Source organism: Chiloscyllium punctatum, chromosome 4 (assembly GCF_047496795.1).
Source record: "Chiloscyllium punctatum isolate Juve2018m chromosome 4, sChiPun1.3, whole genome shotgun sequence".
Classification (NCBI taxonomy): Eukaryota; Metazoa; Chordata; class Chondrichthyes; order Orectolobiformes; family Hemiscylliidae; genus Chiloscyllium; species Chiloscyllium punctatum.
In genome coordinates, this window is record NC_092742.1 from 26,199,489 (window position 1) to 26,217,541 (window position 18,053).

The window sequence follows — 18,053 nt, forward strand, 5'->3', positions numbered from 1 at the left end:
GGCGTCAAGTTTCTCGAGTTTGTTGGAGCAACATTCAACCAGGCAAGTGGGGAGTATTACCTCATACTCCAGACATCTGCCTTGTATATGGTGGACAAGTGGATTCAGGAGGTGGGTTGACCATTTCTTATAGCCAATCTGTTGCTAATGGTGAGTCCATTTTAGTTTCTGGCCAAAGGTAAGATCCAGAATGTTGATAGTGAGGGAATCAGTGATGGCAACACCATTGAATGTCAAAGCAGTAGTAATATCGCCTCTTATTAGAGATGGTCATTGCCTGGCAATTGTGTAGCATTCATGTTACTTTTCACTTGTCAGCCCTAGCCTGGATATTGTCCAAATCTTGTTGCATTTAAACATGGACTGCTTCAGTATCTGAGGAATTGTGAATGGTGCTGGACATTGTACAATCGTCAGTGAACATCCTCACTTCTGACCTTATGATGGAGGGAGGATCATTGATGAAGCAGTTGAAGATGATTGGGCCTAGGACAGCATCCTGAGGAACTCCTGCAGAGATGTCCTGGGGTTGAGATCTTCTGATGTGAGAGGCATGAGTCCAACGTGATACCCATTGGTTTCAGTATTTCTCAGGCTCCTTGATGCCACACTTGATTGAATGCAGCTTTGATGTCAAGGCTATCACTCTGACCTCACCTCTGGAATTCAGCCCTTTTGTCCATGTTTGAACCAAGGCTATACTGAGGTCAGGAGCTGAGTGTCCCCAGTGGAAGCCAAACTGGGTGTCACTGAGCAGACTATTGCTGAGCAGGTGCTGCTTGATAGCACTGTTGCTGACACCTTCCATCACATTACTGATGATTGAGAGTAGACAAATAGGGCAGTAACTGGCCAGATTGGATATGTCCAGCTTTTTGTGTACAGGATATATCTAGGAAATTTTCCACATTAATAACAAAAAAAAAGACTGAAGATCAGTGGCCGCTGGTAATCAGAAACAAAGAGAAATTGCTGGAAAAACTCAACAGGCCTGGCAGCCTCTGTGGAGAGAAAGTAGAGATAATGTTTTAGGTCCAGTGACCCTTTTTCAATTTTCCACATTGTCAGGTTGATTCCTGATGAAGAGCTTATGCTCGAAACGTCAATTCTTCTGCTCCTCAGATGCTGCCTGACCTGCTGTGCTTTTCCAGCACTGCACTCTTGACTTGCACCTGTACAGGAAGAGCTTGGCTCGGAGAGTGGTAAGTTCTGGGGTAAAGGTCATCAGCATTGTTGCCGGAATGTTGTCAGGGCCCATTCCCTTTTCAGTATCCAGTGCCTCCAACTGTTTTTTGATATCATGTGGAGTGAATTGAATTAGCTGAAGATTGTTATTTGTAATGCTGGGGACCACTGGAGGAGGCCGAGATGGATCATCCACTCAGCATTTCTGTGGAAAATCGCTGAGACTACTTCAGCCTTATCTTTTGCACTGATGTGCTGAGCTCTTCTTTCATTGAGGGACAGTTGTGGTGGCTCCTCTTCGAGTGAGTTGTTTGTCAACCAGTACTCACAGCTGAATGCAGTGGAATCGCAGAGCTTGATTCTGATCCATTGGTTGTGGGATTGCTTAGCTCTGTCTATCACTCGCTGGCCTGTTTGGTAGCTTCTCCAGGTTACCATCTCATTTTTAGGTTAGTCTGGTGCTGCTCCTGGCAGCATGTTATTATTTCAAATATTATAAACATTTAACCTTCTTCGCCTTAATGACAACCTCCCATGTACTCAAACCTCAGTGAAAAGCCTTCTTTCCACTTTAAAGTTTCTTCTTCCATTGACAGTTGTTTTTGGCTTCTTTCTGGCAAACATCTCCACACATTCAAAGTCTGTTCATTAATATCTCTCCATGAGACCCTTAAACAAACTGCTGACTCATCTCATTTATCTCTTTATATGATTCCTTAAAATTGTCTTTCTAGACTTTTGTTTCTAGAACTCTCATCTTACTGGCAATAAGCCACTGAGAGCTTCTTCTCTCCTACCCTGACTGATCAGGGGACTGCAACATCGCTCTGCTGTTACTAAAAGTTTTTTTTCCCCCTGAATGACGAGAATCATAGAGTATTGAGATGTACAGCACAGAAACAGACCCTTTGGTCCAACCCGTCCATGCCAAGAGATATCCCAACCCAATCTAGTCCCACCTACCAGCACCCGGCCCATATCCCTCCAAACCCTTCCCATTCATATACCCATCCAGATGCCTTTTAAATGCTGTACTTGTACCAGCCTCCACCACTTCCTCTGGCAGCCCATTCCACACACACCACCGTCTGCGTGAAAAGGTTCCCCCTTAGGTCTCTTCCCCCTCTCACCCTAAACCTATGCCCTCTAGTTCTGGTCTCCCCCACCCCATGCCCCTCATAATTTTATAAACCTCTATAAGGTCATCCCTCAGCCTCCGACGCTCCAAAGAAAACAGCCCTAGCTTACTTAGCCTTTCCCTATAGCTCAATTCCTCCAACCCTGGCAACATCCTTGTAAATCTTTTCTGAACCCTTTCAAGTTTCACAACATCCTTCTGATAGGAAGGAGACCAGAATTGCACACAATTTTCCAAACATGGCCTGTAGAGCTGCAACATGACCTTTCAACTCCTATACTCGATACTGTGACCAATGAAGGAAAGCATACTAAATGCCTTCTTCGCTACCCTGTCTAACTGCAACTCTGCTTCCAAGGAGCTATGAACAGCACTCCAAGGTCTCTTTGTTCAGCAACACTCCCTAGGACCTTACCATTACGTGTATAAGTCCTGCTAAAATTTGCTTTCCCAAAATGCAGCACCTCACATTTATTTAAATTAAACTCCATCTGCCCATTGGCATTCTCTTGAATGAAATCTAAATTCTCATTCCTCTTTTGCATGCATCTCTTTTTTTCTAAAAGAACTGATTTTCAGTCTCCCATTTTCTTCTCATCTCTTGTTTCTGAATCATTGAACTATTCACCTCAATGATTTTTCAAAACCTCAGTTAAGTGCATTTAAACAAATTTTCTAGAAACCTGGTACTGCACAGAACTCAAAGATGAAACTGAATCTATATACTTCTTAACATGCATAATATCGAATACAAATAAAAAAAATACATGGTTCTGTCCACAGTAGTGTTTAAGTTTCTAAATAATAATATTTATAATAATAGTAAAAGTATACCCTTTTACTAAAAGTTCATCACAAATCTACAAAGTTAAAAAGGGATTGTGCTTAAAACAAAGGTAGATAAAAGAATAAATAGTTTAGAGTCTTTTGGTGTTCTCAGATGTAAGGTTTTATCTGAGACTACAGTTGGTTAGTTAGTTTCTTGGAGGTTACCAGCATAATATAGTGATCTTTTATGTTCAGTTCTCAGTAGTTTCCATCCAGCTAAAGTTAGATATTTTGTTTCCTGAGGGAAAGACAGCCTTCCCTGCTTGTATTCAGTACTGCATTCTTACCTTTCCGGTCTGCCAAAACAGCCCCTTGAAATAGCAATTTGTTTACAGGGGACTGGGCCATATAATGCACGCGGCATGGACTGCTCACAATTGTGCACTTTGTTACTTTTCGACTGGACTGTAAATATCCAACAGTGCAAGCTTCCATTCTTTACTGATTCAACTCAGAGCAATGAAGTGGTGAAGGAAGCAATGGACATTGAAAAGAGGGCAAGGAGACTGTTGGATCCATGTGCACCATGGGGCAAGAGTAGGTTTATTCAAGGTTGCATTTTCAATGGAAGTGTTCCCACAAGCATCCCACAGTAATTTCTAGAGCTCACAGTCTCGATTAGATCACTCAGGTGAAATGTGCCAGAATCAGGTGTTCCCTGGCTTTGACTGTATTCTTGTGGGTTCCCTGTATACCATCCAGCCTAGATTAGAATGGTGCTGGAAAAGCACAGCAGGTCAGGCAGCATTCGAGGAGCAGGAAAATCGACACTTCGGGCAAAAGCCCTTCATCAGGAAGGGGCAGAGGAGATGTCCTGGGGGTTCCAGTGCGAGTTAGATTCACTGAGATTCTTGTAGGGAAAGGAGGGTAACTTCTTTAAGGTAGGCATCCTTGCAAGAGGATTCGCAATAAGGTTAAAATCAACTAGGCAAAAGTGAGGACTGCAGATGCTGGAAATCAGAGTCTAGATTAGAGTGGTGCTGGAAAATTGACATTCTGGGCAACAGCCCTTCATCAGAAATGTCGATTTTCCTGCTCCTTGAATGCTGCTTGACCTGCTGTGCTTTTCCAGCACCACTCTAATCTAAACTCTGATCTCCAGAATCAGCAGTCCTCACTTTTACCATCCAGCCTAGGTCACCTCTTTGTGCTGCCTGGCATCACCTTGCTCTATGCCCTTTAATTCTTCCTCTTCCATCTCCAGAATTTCCTTTTCTCACAATGAAAGTTGCCATTCCAGGGCTTTGCCCACTTCAGGGTTCACACTGCTTTGGAAGGTCATAGTATAGAGTATGCCACCGATCACCAGGGGACCCTTGCGGGAGTGTACTGTCTGATTCCAACAAGCATTCCAAGCACCTCATCTTCATCTTCCAAAGCCTCATGGCCTGCTGATGGTGTGCAGATGGCTTCCATTGCATTTTCATTTCATTGACCTTTCTAACAATATCAGGGTCACAAAACGATGATCAGGTAATCCAGTCTTTTCAGGGGCATGATGGCCAGTGTAATGCAGAATGCCAGCTTATCAGGTGCTTTCCTGTTACTGATGGATGAAGCAAGGCGGAATGATTTCTGTTCTACTTTTTGGTTGTGTTCTTATATACACTCGAAAATACTTCAGCTGCCCTTTCATGGGCTCAGCTAATAAATAGTGTGACCACGAATGATTCCACACTATGTTGCCACCTCCACATACCTGAACTGTCCCTGATCCAGTGTTCAACTGTATCTCCTCAGCAAAATTCTAATCATTGGCAATTGACAATAAGCTCATTAACAAAATTTATTGGCCATTTTTCACAAATTAGACAGATTGCGGTGCCCTGCCTTCCCCCATCTGAGCACAAGCACTTGTGGCAGGAATGGTCAAATCAATCCAGCAGGCAAGCTAATGGTTCCAAACTTTGTGTCTCATGGTATTTCATTGGTTAATTTAAATGGATAGAAAATCATGGGTTGTACCCCCATTTTGTTATATTTGTTGAACTTATACATGCTGAATATGTATTAAACAAGAAACAGTTCAATGAAAATCCATGTTAAATCTTTTCAAATTCGCTCACAAAGGAGGAAAGGTCTTTAAAACATTCATCCATTGCAGCATTTTTCTTTTGTAGTTGAGAACATTTGTTTGGTTGCAACAATTTCCAGCAGAAATGCATATTTCAGAGCTCATTTCATCATTTACATTTCAAGAACACTTTCTATGCCTGGTTGAAGCAGATCAGGAAAAGTTAACAAAAGGCAGAAGAAGTAGAGTAAATGCAGAAACATCTACTTGTGTCCATGTAGCTGACACACTGGTTGATGGTGGAGGCATAGAGGCAACACTGTTCCATCGGGTATAAATGTAAGGATGTTCCTGTGAAGAAACCAAGAAACTGAGTTCAAGTAACAGGCATTTAAAAATAATATTAGATGACATTTGGAGTACTATGTACAGATCCGGGCACCACACCCAAGGAAATTTACATTGGCCGTGAAAGTGAGAGTCACTGTTTTCGCAGGACCCAAGGGTTAAGAGATTACATAAACTAAGTTTAGCCTCTCTGGAGTTTAGAAGGCTTGTTTGGAGTTTTGAGTACTCTGAAAGGATCAGATAGTCAGACCAGATAAATAGAGAGAAATCCTTTCCCATTATACAATGAGCGGAAGAGCCTTGGGAAAAGTTGATGGGCAGAGAGACCTGGGAGTGCAAGTCCATTGTACCCTGAAGTTTGCTGCACAGGTGGATAGAGTGGTCAAGAAGGCATATAGTATGCTTGCCGTCATTGGACGGGATATTGAGTGTAAGAGCTGGCAGGGGGTCATGTTAAAATTGTAAAGACATTGGTGTACAGTTCTGGTCGCCACATTACCAAAAGGATGTGCACACTTTGGAGAGGGTGCAGAGAAGGTTTATGAGAATGTTGCCTAGTATGGAAGGTGCTAGCTATGAAGAGAGGTTGAGTAGGTTAGGTTTATTTTTATTAGAATAAAGGAGATTGAGGGGGCTCTGATTGAGGTTTACAAGATCATGAAGGGTATAGACAAGGTGGATAGAGACAAGCTTTTTCCCAGGGTGAAGGATTCAATAATGAGAGGTCACGCTTTCAAGGTGAGAGGTGGAAAGTTTAAGGGGGATACACACGGCAAGTACTTCACACAGAGGGTGGTGGGCATTTGGAACGCGTTGCCACCAGAGGTGGTAGAGGCAGGCACGGTAGATTCATTTAAGATGCGTCTGGACAGATGCATGAGTAGGTGGGGAGCAGAGGAATACAGATGCTTAGGAATTGGGCGACAGGTTTAGGCAGTCCATTTGGATTGGCTCACGCTTGCATTGCTGAAGGGCCTGTTCCTGGGCTGTAAATTTTCTTTGTTGTTTGTTCTTTGTTCTCGTGTTCCAATTTAAAACAAGGAGCTATAACACTGAAATCAGAGTCAGGCTATTCAGGAGAGAAGTTAGAGTGCATATCTTCTTGTAAAGAGGAATAAAAATATGGAACACCTCAGAAGAAACAGCTTTGCTAGGTCAATTAAAGTTTTTAAACCTGAGATCAATAGATTTATGCTAGCTTAAAGTCTTCAGTACTAGGAGGGCTAAGCAGTATAAGCAGAGTTCAGATGCCATCTCCATAACAATGACGTAACATGCTCTACAGCTAGACTTTTACTATATATAAATCAAGGAGTAAATTGTCTTTGTTTTCTGCCTGCATTTTTCCTGTAGCTTTTCAATAATTTGGCTTTAGTTCTATTATGTTTGTTGAAAGGAGACAAGGAGGACCTTTGGCCAGAAGCTATTTGTGTTCTATTGTTTCTAACCTGTCTTTCTTAGTCTGACACAAGAATATTCAAAATGGAATATGTTCTGGTATCAAAGATGGACATTTTTGCACTTCAATAACCATTTGAGAGATAAAACATCAGTGGAGAAAAGTCACCAAGCATTTCTAAAGCCATGTAAAAAAATATTGCAAATATGCACCAAATACCTCATGCACACCACAAAGCACAACTTAATAAAATTAATCAACTAAGTTTGATGACCTTTCAGTTGTACCTTTGTTGGACAAATGAGCTGCACTGGTTTAGAAATTGAATAAATTTCCACCTTCTCGCCTTCTGGTTGGAACTGAAACAAGGAATTCAAAAATGTTATTTATTTCTGTGATTCAAATCTCTATTGCCCATGCTTTCGCTCCTGTTCCCCTATCATCACGGTGCTTATTGACCTACATTGGTACCCACTTAAACAATATTCTGATCTAAATAGTTTAATCTTTCACTTTAAATCCCTCAACAACCTTATCTCTCCCAATCTTCCGAACCATCTTCAACTCCATTACCTGCTAAGTGATCTGGGTTCCTCTCATTCTGACTTCTTTCATATTTTCAGTCATAAATTCTCAATCATTGCTGGCTGTGCTTTTGTCTGCTTCAGCCCCAAGCTCTGGAATTTCTTCTTGTGACATTGGTACCTCTCTACTTCTGATTCCATCCTTAAGACACTCCTTAAAACCAATCTCTTTGCCCCAAGATTTGGTTACCTACCCTATATCTTTTGATGTGGTTCCACATTAAAAATGTTCTTTTATAACGACTCTCCTTTATTATGAAAAAGGCACTATATGTAAATGTATTTTTATATTTATTGGATGAACAAGCATTTATTATAGACTGTTATGTAGCACAGTTTTCAAAGATAGAGATCCATTAGGAGAGTACAACATTCTTACCATGTTGTTCCAAAGTGCTTTTGCCATCTCCTTGTGCCCCTTTATGGTGAAGTGGAAACAGTCTGGACTGAAAAAGGAGTAATCAACCTCACCAGCCTGAACAAGTAAATAAGCAAAAGGAAATGATCTTATAGAATTTTGTTACAATGTTCTAAAGAGAATTTTGCAACTCTTGGAATGCAGTTACTATGACACAAACAAAAATATGAATATTTAGCAGTTGGATTATATTGGAAGATTAATTTCTGGAAAAAAAAGAGCTTGGGAAACTACTTGGTTTCTCTTGTTAATTGATTGAGCTTTTACCTTTGCAATGGATTTGGCATTGCTTTTTGATGCTGGTTGACATGCCCCATCAGAAAATTGCAAAGAAAACTTTATATTATAATAAATTCTCCAAATTCCTGGAGCTAAGATTCTAATTCCAGTTTCAAGGGAACGATGTAGAATGATACTATTACTGAAAGTCATCATTGTAAGGTTGTGACCTAACATACATTATTTACATTGGTTGCTTCTCTGTACAGTAACTTTGTGGTAGTTATTTCAGTAGAAAATTTAAATAGGTTAGAATATCATTGAGACTGGATCTATAACCCATGGCATCTTAGACAGTATAGACCCTGCCACTGAAAATGTATCCCTACTAATGTTGGTAGCCCTGCAGCCATTTAATGCTCTATGGAATGGCAGGAGGCAAGATCTCTGCCTTCCTCTCTCTGTCTGGAGGAAGTGCCACTTCAGACAGCTGACAACCAACTCTGGTCTCCCAGCAATTTTATCGGGCATGGTACTCTATGCAGAGAAACTATACATCCCCATCTGTTCAACTACTGTGAAGCTTGGGATCAAGTGTGGGGAACTCAAGGTGGGAACGGGACTTGCTGCTCCCCTAGCCAATTTATTCCAGTGGAGTTACAACACTAGCATTGACCTGAGAATGCAGAAAATTTCCCAAGCGTGTCCTGTACATAAAAAAACAGAATAAATCCTGACTAATTACCGCATCAGTCTATTTACTTTCAATAATCAGTAAAGTGATGGAAGGTGTCATCAACTATGCCATCAAGCAGCACATGCTTACCAATAATCTGCTCAGTGACACCCAGTTGGGGTTCTGCCAGGGCCACTCAGCTCCTGATCTTACTGGAGCCTTGGAGAAAATGAGGACTGCAGATGCTGGAGATCAGAGCTGAAAAATGTGCTGCTGGAAAAGCACAGCAGGTCAGGCAGCAACAAAGGAGCAGCAGAATCGATATTTCGGGCATAAGCCATTCTTCATTCCTGAAGAAGGGCTTATGCCCGAAACATCGATTCTCCTGCTCCTTGGATGCTGCCTGACCAGCTGCGCTTTTCCAGCAGCACATCGTACTGTAGCCTTGGTCAGCCCAAACATGGGTATTGTCCAGATCTTGCAACACGTGAACATAGGCTGTTTCGGAATCTGAGGCAATGCAAAAGATGCTTACATCGTGCAATCATCAGCAAACATCCCCAGTTCTGACCTGGGACACTACCCTGAGGAACTTTAGCAGGGATGTCCTGGAGCTGAGATGACCGACCTCCAACAACCACAATCAGTATGATTGGTACGATTCCAGCCACTGGAGAGCTTTCCTTTGATTCTCAGTGACACCACTTTGGCTTGGGGTCTTCAATACCACACTCATTCAAAAGAGACTTGATGTGAAGAACAGGCAATCTGACCTCATTATAGGAATTACACTCTTTTGCCCATATTTGAACCAAGCCTATAATGAAGTCGGGTTGGCCCTGGCAGAACCCAAACTGGGTGTCAGTAACAGATTGTTACTGAGTAAGTATTGCTTGACAGCAATGTTGATGACACTTCCATCACTTAACTGACGATTGGGAGTTAACAGTTTGGTGTCGTAATTAACCACGATGCATTTGTTTTGTTTTTTTGTGTATAAGACACGCTTGGCGAATTTTCCATATTGTCAGGGAGATGACAATGATACAGCCATTCAAGCATTTGCAATATCCTGTGTATCCAGCTGTTTATTGCTATGATGTGGAGTGAATCGAGTTGGCTGAAGACTGATATCTGGGATGCTGGGGACCTCTGGAGGGGGCTGACATAGATCACGCACTTGGTACTTCTGCTGAAGATTATTACAAAAGCTTCAGCCTTATGTTTTGCTCTGATGTGTTGGGTTCCCCATCATTGAGAACAAGCATATTTGTGGGGCCTTTTCTCCAGTAAGGTTCAAGAGACCCCATCATTCCTGATTAGATGTGGCAGCATCGCAGATGTTAGGTCTGAACCATCAGTTGTGGAATCAATTATCTCTGTCTATCACTTGTTACTTGTTTGTCACATAATTGTTACAAGTTCAAATGGTTGACATCTTATTTTTATGTAAGCTTGGTGCTACTCTGACACATGCTGGCCTACACACTTCACTAGACCAGGATTGATGTCCAGGCTTGATGATAATTGTTGAGTGGGGAATATACTGGGCCATGAGTTTGCAGATTGCTTTGGAATCCAATACAGCTGGTGGGTAAAATGCCTCATGTAAGCCCAGTCTTGAATTGCCAGATCTGTTAGAGGTATATCTAATTTAGCAGGTGGATCAAGCCACAAAACACAATGTAAAATATTCTCACTGTGAAGGTGGAATGTTGTGCCTACAACTGCGTGATGGTCACCCTTATGGTCACGGACCTGTTGGAAGCTTAACTTATTTACCACGTTAATAGTGCCACACAACACGAGGAAGTTCATCTGCAATATGAATACAGATCTTTGTCTCCACAAGGACCAACTTGATTAGCAATGGTGCTGCCAAGCCACTTGTGATGGACATTGAAGTTCCCTCACCCAGAATGTAATCTGTGTCCTTACCACCCCAAATATTTCTTCCAAGTGATGTTCAACATGGAGGAGAGCTGATTCATGAAGTGATCATGGTATACTGTATATAATGCTCAGCAGGAGGTATTTTTGCTAAAGTTTGACCTGTTCACATGAGGCCTCAAGGGGTCTGGAATCAACATGGATGAAATAGCATGGAGTCTGCTTTGTCTCATCAAAATTAATACAGAATAAAAAAAAGTACTTGGAGAATATACAGATTTAATTAAACATGCTGTGGAAATTCATTGCAGGGGATCTAGTAGCCTGATACCTAAGTCTTTGCTCAGTCTGGTCTATTCAATGAATCCCTACAACATGGAAACAGGCCATTTGGTCCAACAAGTCCACACTGACTCTCCAAGAGTAAGCCAGCCAGACCTATTCCACTACCCTATTACTCTACATTTACCCCTGACTAATACACCTAACCTGCACATCCCTGAACACAATGGACAATTGAGCTTGGCCAATTCACCTAACCTGCACCTCTTTGAACTGTGGAAGGAAACCCACACAGACACAGGGAGAATGTGCAAACTCCACACAAACAGTCGCCCATTGTTGGAATCGAACCCAGGGCCCTGGTGCTGTGAAACAACAGTGCTAACCATTGAGCCACCACACCGCCACCCACTGAGCCGGTCTACATTTGACTCCTTTCCCAAAACCAACTTGATTGACTCTTAACTGCTCTCTGACTTGGTCGTGCAATTAGTTGATATAGTGGTAGGCAATAAATGTCAGTTTGCCAACAATGACAGTATCTTAAGTGCGATTAAAATATATCTTGCTTGTTAATGGCTAGCCCTAATCATGGTGATGGCACCTAAACAGAAGATGGATTTGGATTTTATCACCCTAACAGAGATCATTTATAGTAATAATAAGAAAATACTTACCAAAGGGTAAAAGAGGACAAGTACAATTACACAGTTCTTTCAAAATGATCTCTCATTTAATTATTATAATATCGTGATTTAACTTTCCCATTTTAGTTGGTGAAAAATCTTGTTCCATGAAAAGAAATTAAGGAGAAATACTGTATAAATTTGGCCTGGTCTGACTTTTACAATAATTTAATAATTAAACTGTATATCTGACTTACAATTCCTCATGTTGTCACCATGAAGTGTATTTGATTTGGCAAAAATATGATTTGTGGTGTTGACTGTGTGCTCAGTACAAGACATTAGGGGAGACCTTGAGGCAAGATTAGAGTGGTGCTGGAAAAGCACAGCAGGTCAGGCAGGCTTTCCTGATGAAGGGCTTTTGCCCGAAATGTCGATTTTCCTGCTCCTCAGATGCTGCCTGACCTGCTGTGCTTTTCCAGCACCATTCTAATCTTGACTCTGATATCCAGCATCTGCAGTCCTCACTTTCACCTCAAGATCTTGAGGCAGCCTGCCTAGTGAAAGTGAAAGTTGGGCAATGACTTACTGCATTCTTACCAAGGTAGTCAACCCTGTAAAGCCAAGGGCAGTAGGGAACATCTGACCAAGTCAGGCAGAAGTCTTTTAAATATGCAAATCAGGGTGCTATGGCATCATCAAATTTCTGCCTTGCAACTTTTGTGCGCATCTAGGCAGGCTAATTCTCTGACCGGTCTGCACCATTTCAACTGGGTATCAGGACAAAGAGCAACCCAGGAGGTATGTGCTAATTTCTTCTATGGAACCAGGAGGAGTGGAAGTGCTGAGCTTCAAAAAGCAATTTGGGTTGTTGGTTTCACTGGTTGCCTCTGCCACAAAATCGCAAACATCACATATGAGGCCATTTAGCCCTTTGTGTCTATGTTGACACTTGGCAAGCCATCTCAGTTCCTTGCTTTTCTCCTATCGCTCTGCAGTTTATTTTTCTGACACAAGTATTCATTCAATGACATTTTTGAAAGTCTGCACCCAATTTTCAGATTGTTACAATTTGCTGGATATTGCTTTTTCTCACATTGTCATCGCTCAACTGCTTTTACAGGCACCAAGACAGGCGTAGTTATGCAATGTTGCAGCACACAATATAATGCAATCCACTTCTCATATATAAAAAAATCATTTCATTGAAAGTTTGAAATGTGGTTTGGATAGCTTACCAAATTTAATGGAGGTGTTACACTTTTCAGAAATGGTTGAAGTATCACAGTGAAATCTTCTTTCTGGTCAAATCTCCCAGATGCAACCAACTCTTCCAGCTTTGTCTGAGAGGAAAGATATTTACCAATTTTCAACAGAATTACAATGAAAAAATTATGCATTTACAACTTTCTCCACAGCATGTCACATCAAGGGGTGGATCTTCCACGGAGTGGCAATTGTGACCAGAATGCCATCCCATTCACTCTTTTCACAGTTGCTTTCTGGCTGAATCTTTCCAGGTTGAGAATCTTGAGAAAAGCGAGGAGCACCTTCCCTTGGACAGCCCTAGTATGGTGCTGTAACACCAGAGTTGAGGGTGGGGCATAGACTAAGCCCCTCATCCTTTTTTAAGAACCAATTGTCATATCCCTTAAATGTCCAGCGTGAGTGCCAACGAGTAGTGAATAGGTAAATGTTGATGAACAGGCAATTGTGTGAATGAGTGATGTTTCTAGGGTGGGTAAAGAGTCAGGTGAGCAGAGTGGATGGGGAGCAGGGAAGCAGATGAGTAGAGAAGAAGGTAGCAAGAAGGGTAAAATACTGGGGGCATGCATTATATGCAAGACATGGAAAGTTCAAAGGAGATGTGAGGACAGTCTTTTACATAGAGAGTGGTAAGAGTCTGGAATGGGTTGCCAGGGGTAATAGTGGAGGCATATACAATAGGAGGCAAGCAGAAGAGATTAATTTAATATGGCATCACGTTCAGCACAGCATCGTGGGCCAAAGTGCTGTTCTATGTTCTATATTATACAGTGGGTAAGAGTGGCAGATGCATAGGACAATAATGAGGTAGGGAGGTTGTTGCTAAGGTGGATGACTGCGTAAATGGTTTGGGAGGAATGGTCAGGTTAGACTGAGGGAATGGCCTTCTGTCAACTACCCCATGTTTGCTAGGCAGGTATATTTGGGAGATCAGCAGAGGAGGGAAGGCAGATGAGAGGAAGATGGGAACAAAAACAGAAATAGCTGGAGAAACTCAGGTAAGGCAGCAACTAAGAAGAGAAAGCAATGCTAACATTGGACAGACATATGGATATTACTGGAACGGTGTAGGTTGGATGGGCATCAGATTAATTTCACAGGTCGGCCCAACATCAAGGGCCGAAGGGCCTGTACTATGCTGTAACATTCTGTGTTGTATGTTCTATGCTCTAAGTGACCCTGGTGAAATTCAATTTGAGCATAACAATGCATTGTTAAGCAAGTCCTGTTTGTTTGATACAACTGTGTGGCATCCCTTCCAACACTCTGATGATCAATAGTAGACTGATAGAGTGATTACTAGCTGAATTGGATTTGTTTTGCTTTTGTATACACATCATACCTAGGCAATTTTCCACATTGTCAGGTAGTTGCCAGTGTTGCTGTACTAAAACAGTTTGGTTAGAGACAAGGCAAGCTTTGGAGCACACAGTTTCAGAACATTTGGTCAGAACTCTGCAGATGCTAAAAATAATGAAGAAAGTCTGAGCTCTCAGGTGTAATCAGCCACAATCTCTTCAGATCAATAATGATCTCATTGAATGATAGAATAGAGTTGAAGGACTGAATGGCCTACGTCTGTTCCTATAGAGACAAAAGAACTGCAGGTGCTGAAATTCACAGCTTGCCATGTTCTTCCAGCCTTCTGCTTGTCTACTTCTGCTACTATGTCTTATGGTCTTATAGTGTGAGTGTTCCAGGGGAAAGGAAAGCCAGAACCCATTGGATAGGAACCAAGAAGAAGTAGTTCCATGAAACCCACAGATTGGACAGGGAAAAAAAAATTCTCTAGATTTTTGAATACAAGTAAAGTGATTGGGTTGGGAAATTAGGATTTTTGTTTTGTCACGTGTTCAGTTGCTCACAATGTGGTCTCCTCTACTTGGGGGAAATGAAGCGCAGACTGGGTGATTGCTTTGTCTGTCTGCAAAAAATACCCGAGCTTTCACTTGCTTGCCACTTCAGCACACCACTGTGCTCCCTGGCCAACATCTCTGCCTCAGGCTTGCTGCAGCAAAGCTCAGCACAAGCTGGAAGAACAGCAACTCATTTTCCATTCTGCAGCCTCCTGGACTTAATAATGAGATCAATCATTTTAGGGCTTGAACACCTTTTCCCATGCTTGCCTCCACACGCCACACACCAGGCCCTCTCATCACATGGGCTGCTACCACACACTACCCATTGTCAATCAGTAATAGTCCCCATTAGCAACTGTTCATTCCCCCAGACTGACCTTAAATCACCCCATTGTCTGCCAACTGTTTTTGAGCTCTATCTCCACCTATCATTTACTGTCCCTGCTCCCCCACCCCAACTTTTGTGCAAAAACCATTGTTTTTTTCTCGCTAATATGAGTTCTGAAGAAGGGTCACTGGACCTGAAACATTAACTGTGATATCTCGCCACAGATTCTGCCAGACCTACTGAGGTTTTCTAGCAATTTCTGCTTTTCTTTCAGATTTCCAGCATCTGCAGTTTTTTTGAATTCTTTTCTGCAGTATTTTGTACTTATATTTCAGTGAAAGACAACCATATTGAATAAAATGCTTTATAAAATGATTTATCGAGCCAGATCTTATTTTTGGGATCTGACTTGTCCTATAGCATCTAGAACATAAGAATGGCCCAAGCAAAGATCCAATGACTTCAAAATCAATAGATGACTTACAGGTTAATGACTAGATATTCCAGCTTCAAGAAGAAAGAATAAATCAGGGGCCTTTCGGGACTGCCAGATGTACAATTAGGATTCAGTTAATGGGGTGGTGGCCAGAGATCGAAGGAGTGATGATGCATCTCATATATCATTGTGAAATCTGTGTCTACCACGATTGTAGGTACTCGAAAACCATCCTGTCATCACATTTGTAAATTTAGACCGCAGAAATCAACAACAATCTTTGGAAATGGAAACAACGGTTGAGCAATCATGAATAAACTTTCAGGTGTCAACATAGTCTGGTGAACAAACTATAGCACGATTCAAACCAATGATGACACTACACAAGACCGAGAGCAATGTTTCAAATTCTTTCTCTTCCAAGGAAGAATGATCGTGGAAGAATGAAGAATGATCAAGGAAGAATGTACCAGTGGCAGAGTGAAGTCAACAGCAATCCTTAACTAGTACATCTGAAGATATGAATATTGGGGTTCACCAGTAGGTCAATCACAGAAGGCAAATGAAATTATTCAACATAATTCACAAACTGATATAAAGAGTTTACATACTTCAGCACAGTTAGATCAGTAGATTAAGAATTAATACTTGATTATACAGATTGAGGATGATCTGCAGAAGCCTCCATGGAATAGCACGGTGACTCAGTGATCACTGCTGCCTCACAGCACCACGGACCCAGGTTCGATTCCAGCCTCAGGCTGTGTGAAGTTTGTACATCCTCCATGTGTCTGCTTGGGTTACCTCCAGCTGCTCTGGTCTCCTCCCACAATCCAAAGATGTGCAGGTTAGGTGAATTGGCCATGCTAAATTGCCCATATTGTTCAGAGATGTGTAGGATGGGTGCATTAGTCAGGGGAAAATGTAGGGTAACAGGGGAATGAGTCTGGGTGGGATACTCTTTGGAGGGTCAATGTGGACTTGTTGGGCCAAATGGCCGGTTTCCATATTATAGGGATTCTATGAAAACAGCATTCCACAGACTGAGGACATGGTCAAGACGAAATTGGTCAAGAAATCCAGGATATGGTTTGAAAAAAAAACATGTTTCAATAGAACAGCTGAGTGCCATGATGATAATTCTTGTGATTAAAGATCTCCTAGCTGATGTTATGGGTCAACAATCTGATTCAGCAGGGAAAAAGATCTGTGGAGTGGAAATTCAGTAAATTAATGTCTCAGTTTAGGAGGAATATGTCTGGCATAAGGTACACCTGAGTGATAAAAGGCCTTCCAAGGTAGACAGACTTTACAGACCATGCAGAGTCAAGAACAGACTTAAGGTCAACAATTTGTGGGCGGCATGGTAGCACAGTAGTTAGCACTGCTGCCTCACAGCGCCACAGACCCGGGTTCAATTCCCGCCTCAGGTGACTGACTGTGTGGAGTTTGCACATTCTCCCCGTGTCTGCGTGGGTTTCCTCCGGGTGCTCCGGTTTCCTCCCACAGTCCAAAGATGTGCAGGTCAGGTGAATTGGCTATGCTAACTTGCCCGTAGTGTTAGGTAAAGGGTAAATGTAGGGATAGGGGTATGGGTGGGTTGCGCTTTGGCGGGTCGGTGTGGACTTGTTGGACCAAAGGGCCTGTTTCCACACTGTAATGTGATCTAATCTAATCCAAAACCAAGTCCAAAGAAAGCACATTCTAGACAAATTATGAAACCTCCAGATCACATGAATTTGCAAGTGATGGAGAAAATGAAGTCATGGAAAATATATACATGAATAATACATGTACAAGCGTTAACTAGGGTAGAAAACCTGGAGGACAACTTGTTTAATATAATGGGTTTGAAGGGGTGAATGCTCATGACTATACTAAGCTTCACTCAATCTGATAATATCATTCTGGCTTGAGTGGGGAGAAGGCAGAGCATGTTAGGATCTCATGGTGTGCAGACCTGTATCTACAGGATTTGACATGGTTTCCATAGCAGTGTCTAACTTACAAAAGTTTACACTTAATTGCTGTCATTTTAAAAAAAGCACATCTTACTTAAAATCAGACCCTTTGTTTTAATCACAATTCTTTTGTCATTGATTCCCTACAACTAAACCAAGCAGGCCATGTAACTAAGCAAGGAAAATGAACAGTGACAGTATATTACTCTACCCACAAGCTGTTAGTTGATGGTATCACAACATATATAACACCAACTTACTTGAAGTGAAATTCACCGCTCCTAACGAATTATCATGGTCTGTTAACACATGCATAATTTGTTGATATTGGGTTTGACAGATACAATAAAATTACAAAAGATGAAACCTGATATCTCAATTGCTTCTGTGGGTGTTGCTAGGGATTCCTATTTTCTCAAGTGATTAAGTTTTATGAGGATCATAACAGCAATCATTTGTAGCATTCATAGTGACAAAACTGAACTGAAAGGTACTAGCCTGGCTGGCAATGTATTAGGAGAGGCTGGACAAACTTTGATTGTTTTCTCAAGAGCATCGGAAACTGAAAGCATGATAGAAGTATATAAAACGGTGAG

The 18,053-nt window shown here is 41.8% G+C and overlaps 1 protein-coding gene across 2 annotated transcripts in view; it reads right to left on the reverse strand.

Moving 5' to 3' along the window:
• Nucleotides 1-4,269: 4,269 nt before the first annotated feature.
• Nucleotides 4,270-18,053, reverse strand: part of LOC140476136 (phospholipase B1, membrane-associated) — a 69,912-nt gene continuing 56,128 nt past the window's right edge. For both annotated transcript variants that reach the window (XM_072568263.1, XM_072568262.1), the window contains exons 13-16: nt 12,846-12,950; nt 7,876-7,971; nt 7,200-7,271; nt 4,270-5,516 (exon numbers count right to left, since the gene is read on the reverse strand). In XM_072568263.1, the coding sequence (XP_072424364.1) occupies nt 5,379-5,516; nt 7,200-7,271; nt 7,876-7,971; nt 12,846-12,950 (411 nt within the window). In that variant the 3' untranslated portion in view covers nt 4,270-5,378. The remainder of the gene's footprint in view (nt 5,517-7,199; nt 7,272-7,875; nt 7,972-12,845; nt 12,951-18,053) is intronic.